The sequence below is a fragment of the Myripristis murdjan genome, chromosome 17 (assembly GCF_902150065.1).
Source record: "Myripristis murdjan chromosome 17, fMyrMur1.1, whole genome shotgun sequence".
Taxonomy (NCBI): domain Eukaryota; kingdom Metazoa; phylum Chordata; class Actinopteri; order Holocentriformes; family Holocentridae; genus Myripristis; species Myripristis murdjan.
In genome coordinates, this window is record NC_043996.1 from 1,794,232 (window position 1) to 1,801,580 (window position 7,349).

The following is a 7,349-nucleotide window of genomic DNA, read 5'->3' on the forward strand; positions in this document are numbered from 1 at the left end:
TGTGTGTGTGTGTGTGTGTCTATATATCTATATCAATATAGATAAATATGGATAGATAGATAGATAGATAGACAGATAGATAGATAGATTCACACACACACACACACACACACACACACTCACATATAGAAATAGATATAGATATTGCAGCTGTTTTTTCATCTTTATACTGTCTTGCAGGTCCTGGTCAGCTCAGACTTTGAGGACCAGCCATCTAAATCTCTCCAGTCACTTAAGAGTGGAATTGAGCTAAACCTCCTTCAACCAATCACTCCACAGGACAGTTCCTCACAGCCCTGCTCATCTGGCACCATCAGCCAATCAGAGACTCACCTCGAGAATCCTACCGACCAACAAGAAAACGGCTCATTCAGTTTGACCTCTCACAAGAGCTCCTCAAGGTCAGAGTTGGGTTTAGAGACAGTATCGAGCCAATCAGAGCCACTGGAAGGTCAGCGGCGCCTCTCTTTGCCAGTGGACCCAGCATCATCATTGGATAGCAGCTGGATGGGTCAGCGCTACAGCTCAGACTCAGGAAGTTAAGGGTGCTGGGATTGCTTTTGCATGCTGCCACTGTGCAATGAGTCTGAATTAGTTGGTGGATTACACTCACACAGCAAGATGAACTGGACTGGATTTACTTTAAGCATCTCTAGACAGGATAAGATTTCAATCACAATAAAACAGAAGCACAGGTTGAGAGATCAAACTCTTGAGAACACTGAACCTTACTTATAATTAGTTTATTGTTTGTGAAAAATCACTTATTGCCTCTAACATTATTATGAAATGAGGTAGTTAAGACTGCATGGTCTCTGATGTTAGATCAACTCTTACCATGAATGGAGCCATAGCTAGTGTCTGGCCACTGCATGTTTCAGCAGCAGCCCTGATAAATAGCAATTGAATTTCTGCTAGCTGATATTAAAGGGCCATACAAGAGATGTTGAATGGTTGGCTCATTCAGTACAATTTAGCCACATTTTACATTGCAACAAAACATTTTGCAAATTATGTGGGGGGTGATAAAGATTTCACACCAATTAATCAAAATCTTTTTGAAAACCATTTTGAAATTAGAAACATTTCCCTGGGGACTATTTTCTGACAGACTGTCAGAAACTGACTGTCATCTGACATCTTGGGAACCCAACACAGCGTCAGAGGCCCAGCACCACCATCCCACAAATACCCCAGGGAAGAGACTGCAGCGCAAACCTAGGATGCCTAAGATGTGTCCAAGATGCAAAGAACACATGCCCAACATCCAGCAGTTTGTTAACTTATATTACCAACTGACAACAGTCGTGCATAAATATCAATTCCATGTCATTTCAACACAAAAATAAGTTCCATGTTGTTTCATCTTAAATTTAGCATATTTTACAGGGCAGCCTGGATGTAAAACAAAAACAATCCATCGGTATCCTGCTTTTAGGAAAACTAATGTGGAGGACTTGGTGTGAAGAAAGTCTGAAGTCTCTGAAAGTTCATTTTCATATAGTAATGGAACGAATGGAAACCAATGACTGGATAAAAGGCAGGAGAAATGATATGACACTTGTAAAATACTACTGCTTGCTTTGGGAAAAGATTAGCAGAAAGTCAAACTATACATATTTTGTAGATATTACACTAAACATGTTAAATCACTGGTACAGTACAGTCCTTGAAGACTGCTGGGCATCCCTCTATGGTGTATTTGCAGGATACTGTTGCATATCTGCAGAGAATATATCTTGATGATATCTTAGTAAGAGATGAAATCTGTTACCCATTGTAACAACTGACTGAAGTCTCCATCATGGTTCTGTGAAGGGGTTTATACTGCAAATATGGAGGATTTTGAGGCAGGCACAAAAATACAGCTTTGCTATCTTTACTTCTCTATGGCAATAGAGACACTACTCTGAAAAATGAGAACACTATCACTTTTTACACTTGGGCATTTTAAAACAGTGAATATACTAACAACTGTAGAAGCACTTTATTGCTCAAGCACTTGTTTGGGGACGCACTGGTTTAATGGGAGAAGACTACATGCTCACCTAACTATGCTTGGTAGTGTAATGACCACCACGCAACAAAAACTGTGAGCAAAGTGACGTCTGACACTGAAGAACGGTGTTAAACAAACCGGTAAGCTCTCTTCTGTAGTACTAACTGGTAAATGTTCTTCATTCCCTTTGAGCCCTGCAAGCCACTTCATTCAGTACAGCACATGTCGAAGGGAAATGTGCTTGTACTGCTCTCATGTACATGTTCCTTCATTTCTGTGCACTGTATCTCTCTTCAGACTCACAAGCACCCTGACAAAAGTCTTCTCTATTTTTTGTATGTATATTATATTTTTGTCACTGAGACTGTTATGCAAGAGTAGGTTTTAGATTTGGGTTTTTGCAGCTTGTCGGTCTCCTACAAAATCCTTACCGGTTTCCTTCTCATGTGTAAAGTGTTTGATGTTAAATATGTCACTGTGGCAGGGCACGACTCCCTGTGGTTCAAAATGATTTAATGGCACATAAAGTGTGAGTGTTTTCAGAGAGTACAGGTCTGTAGAAATACTGAAAATAAGCCTTGCACTGTACTTGCACTAGGGTTATATACATAACGTTTCCTCCATGAGCAAAGGGTTAGAACTAAAGCTACCTATAGACTTTAATCTCAGTGGCATCTCACACAAAGACACTGAGAAGTTCCTGTTACACAGTGGATACTCCACTCACAATGATAACAGGCGTTCACACACAGGAATAGTGCAGGACATACTGCGCACAGCAGAATATACGTATTGTACATGTTTAAAGAGGCTTTGCAGCTGTGTGATGAATGTGATGGAAGTCCAGTTATTAACAGCTAAAAACCTACAAGCCATGCTAGAAAAAGCTTGGATGCCTGAAAAAAAAAATTGTGGCGTGGCAGTAGGTCCATTTAGTCATTCACTCAGCTCAGTGAACCTGAGCAAACAGCAGTGCTTTTGGCTTTGTTAAGCTAGCTATCTCACCAACAGGCGAGTTTAAATGGATACTTCACCCATAATGCATATTTTTTGTATCAAGTATTCACCGTCTGCTGCCTTCACTCCCTAATGACAAAGTTCTACTTACAAGCTTTCATGGTAAACTTAGATTCCAAAAAGGTTAGGCATTGCTGAGTGGAAAAAACTTGGGTCTGTAATTTTCCGACAATTAAAATAGCAAAATACCATTAAATGTTGATTTTAAAAAGCTCACACTCATTATGAAAGCTTGCCAGTAAAACTTTCTTCATCTGGGATTGTAAGCAGCACACAGTACCTGATAGAACAGGCTGCATTGTGCATGTTGTGGGTGAAGTGGATATGGCAGCACATGTAAAACCACAGGTTTTGAGAACAAAACAATGATGGTCTGTTAATTCAAAGAGTAGCTCCCAGCGTGGAGAGAGCTGGGTCATGAGAGGCCACATCAACACATTCTTTTCTCAATAAGAGAGGACAAACATTTTGAAATCATGCAAAACAAGCCACTCTCACTGTCCCACATCAGCAGAGCACATTTCAAGTTTTCTTCTCTTATTTTGTCTTGGCCTGTTCACTTTTCAGGGGATATTCTAACTTTTGTGTGGTAATATTTTTAAAATATGGTTTGTTTTAATCCAACAATATTTGTAAATACTGGGCATTTGTGTTTACATGCTCAGACACACTGAAAGTACAGTATGTCCATACTGCTGCAGTTATCACGCCATCAGCTGTAATCACCACCACAGAGTATTGGTCAGTATGGCCCTGCTACACCCTCTACTGTCCTACAGAACAGCTGGAGGGGAGTGAAATAATATCACATTTTTCAAAATGTGTGAACTGTAATGGGGGGAATAATACTTTATTTGTTTTTTTTGTTTGTTTGTTTGTTTGTTTTTCAAAATGAGCATCCTTTCAAGAAACATATAAGCACATAGGATTGCATTACACCACTCAAAGCCCTCTCTACAGTTCATTTAACAGTCAATATGCTATAGGTATGTGTTCAAACAGCATGCATACATTATGGTTACAGTGTGTAGAGGAAGTGTATGAGTGACTAGTAGTGAATTGCTAGATAGACTAGGAAAAGGACTAGGATAGAGCAGGACACATGAAAAAAAAAAACGAGCACTGGAGAAGGTACAGCTCATAGGCTGTGAAGTGCTAGTGTGCAAAATCTACATCTGCATGTACACTGATTTGTGCAGATTGTATGTATGTACATACATAAAATTAAATAGCATGGAAATGAATAATAATAGTAGTGAGGTCCACAGACAGACTAGATATGAAGGGGAACCCAAAGAATATAGATATTCGTGGAGTCCCAGCTGTAGGATAACTGACTGTGTAGCATCACATCTTTGGAGAAGTGTATTCCAGATGGGGATTTTGGGAACTTGTTAAAGTCTCTGGAAAAGTAGTCTCTCTCTCTCTCTCTCTCTCTCTCTCTCTCTCTCTCTCTCTCTCTCTCCCAATATATATATATATATATATATATATATATATATATATATATAAGGGGATTTGAAAATGGATCATTTTTGCAGTAGTAGAGGGTATTTCTAACTTGCTCTACTTGTATAAGATGGCAATAATTAACCCAACTGGAAGCCAGTTTGAAAAACGACATATTAACATAGCACAAAAGAATGGAATCTTTTGGTCCTGGAGCTGCTCCAGAACAATATTAATCTTTAATGAAGGATGGGAGGGATGCTTCTGATTATGTGATGTATGGACTATGGAGGAATTGGTTTTCCTCATTAGCTGCCTGTTGGACCTTCTTGGTCTAGCAGGATATGCTCTGCTTGACGTGTTACTGTCCTGTTAACAGCCTTTCACTGGAAATGTATGGACTGTGTTCATTTTAGCATTAAAACTTATCATGACATAGACCTCATATTTAAACACTCATCATGAACATTGTATTGTAAACTCTTTAAGAAATTACCTCTGTCACTGTTATCTTGTACATACCATTAACTGGATGCTTTTTATCCAAAGTGACTCCCAGAGCAATGAATGCATGTGTTTTAATGTAACTGTGGACTGCAGGAATCAAATCCAAGCCATGATCTGTACATGTTGTATCTCTGTAATGCTTTTTTTGTTTTGATTGGTTGTTTCTCCTGAGCTGTACTTCCTCATGTTGCATTGGTCGTCCTAAGCGACCTATCTTTTGAAGCTGAAATGAAAGTTTTCACAGCCTTCAGTACCCACAATCAGAGCCACTAGTTAAACAGATTTGGGCTTTACAGTGCTCAGTTAACCTGTTACCCCATGGCCAATATATTTAATAACACAACCACAGCTATGGGGTCATTACACTGTATTTATGCATGTGGTGCTATACTTTCTGATCTAAAAGTTGCACTAGGCAACACTGCATGTTTTTAGTTAACGTTGGCAGCATGACGCAGCTGTTTGACAAGTTTACATTAATACCCATGAATCCTGTTAAAGTTCATTAATTTTTCCCCTCATGAAATCATTTAGAATTTTGAGATAATTATCACATTAATTAAAAAAAAAGAAAACAGTGTAATTTTTTTCATGAAAACAGAATTCTTAGGTAATTATCTCTTTAATTCAGAAAAATGCGCATTTTTTTTCTCAAGTGAATGCATCATGCTCTCATCGATTCAAGCGCCCTTGTGTTGTCAAGTATCCACCCTGCCCTTGAGCATGGCATGGGTTAGGGTTGGGGTTAGGGTCCCTACCAGCTGCAGGGTGGCTGTTGTGTAGCTGAGCTCGGAGCTCCCTGTGGAGACGTGAGGAGCAGCTCCTGGCCAAATTCATTTAATCACTGGCTCTGCTCTCAAGACAGTTCTGCAAGCAGCACTGGGGTTTATGTGTCTGTACATGTTCTAGATACTTCAGCGTGTGTTCTCTGTGTGTATCATAGATGTTCTTAGAGTTCTGTAACAGGTTGAAAACTGGACAGTTAGCTGGTCTAACATCAACTCTGTTGGTAGAATAAAGTCAAAATGTTGGGCCTGAGGTATACTGTTTACTCTCACTAAAAGCCATCTCCTACAAGATTACAAACTGTTGGCCAACACTCTGCAGGTAACCAACCACAAGCCACGAGGGCTCATCCTCTTAGCCAATGACTGGGCATTATTCTCCTCTCCTGGTGATAGGCTTGCAGATCATGCCCTAACCAGTACTGCATTGCATGCAAGCCAATAGCTGTTTGCAGTAGTAGCATATTTGGACATTATTATTGTGTCTGCAGAGGTGAAAAGTGGCCGTGGCCACCAGAGGAGGTGACTTCCTGTTGGCTCTCCAAGTCCCTTTTTGCCCTGATGTGCCTCATCAAACAGAGTCTGAATTAAGAAAGCTGATGTTGAATCTGGAGAACTGAATTTAAATGTCTGAAATGAAATGCAATGCTTTGAAACAGAAAGTTAATATTACTGAAATGAACCTTTAAACAAATATAGCCCAACAAAGTCCATTTCTGAACTCAGTTATTTATGAATTACACATTTGAGCACAACCAATTCAAATGTATGCTGTTCAAATACAAGCTGTGCTGACATTATTGTTGTGTTGGATCACCTGATCACCCCAATGCCCTACATCATATATCATATTGTAGCTGTTTTACAGGCACTCACATCAGAATAACTAGCAAAAATTTCAGTATAAGCACAGAATAACAGCACTCACAAAGAATATGTTCAGTACAGAAATAAATAAAATCCTGATTCCCCTCACACGTCACCAGCAATGGAGAGGTGTTCAGGATATAATGATATTACAGAGTACAGTTGTTTTTTTGTTTGCTTTAGTTTTCTTTCTTTTCTTTTTCTTTTTTTTTTTTTTTTAAGAAATGACAATTAAATTACATTAAATTAAATTACGTTAAATTAAATTGAATTTCTATAGAAATTCCAAATTTGGCCACGCCCGATTTTCATTCTGTTCTCATTTTCATAAAAGCTTGACTTTTTCAATTGCCTGGGATGCTATTCTATTTGAAGTCATACTTTAACGATGGCCATAATTATTGGCACTAATTTGAGAATGTATAAATCATAAGTTATTAAGCTTATATTTTAAGGTTCAATTGTATACAAGATTTCAAAGATTTGTTTTAACTGGTTTACTACTACAATCAGAGATTAACCCAGGGTAGGGAGTGAGGTGTGATGTAGGCTTATACACAAGATGCCAGATTAAAACTTTGCTGTTTAATTTTTCCCAGTGCCACATATTTAGGGATGGCTTTGCTATGTTGAGGAATGGCTTTCCCCCAATGTGCTTGTGAAAAAATTCATGAGATTCAAATGAAAACCAGCATTTACTAATATGGATAGCTTGGTATTTGTAG

General features: G+C 38.8%; 1 protein-coding gene across 1 annotated transcript in view; it reads left to right on the forward strand.

Moving 5' to 3' along the window:
* The window catches only part of LOC115375193 (potassium voltage-gated channel subfamily H member 7-like), a 115,054-nt gene extending 111,969 nt beyond the window's left edge, over positions 1-3,085 (forward strand). The window contains exon 23 of the mRNA XM_030074573.1: positions 181-3,085. Within this exon, the coding sequence (XP_029930433.1) occupies positions 181-543 (363 nt within the window). The 3' untranslated portion in view covers positions 544-3,085. The remainder of the gene's footprint in view (positions 1-180) is intronic.
* Positions 3,086-7,349: the final 4,264 nt, after the last annotated feature.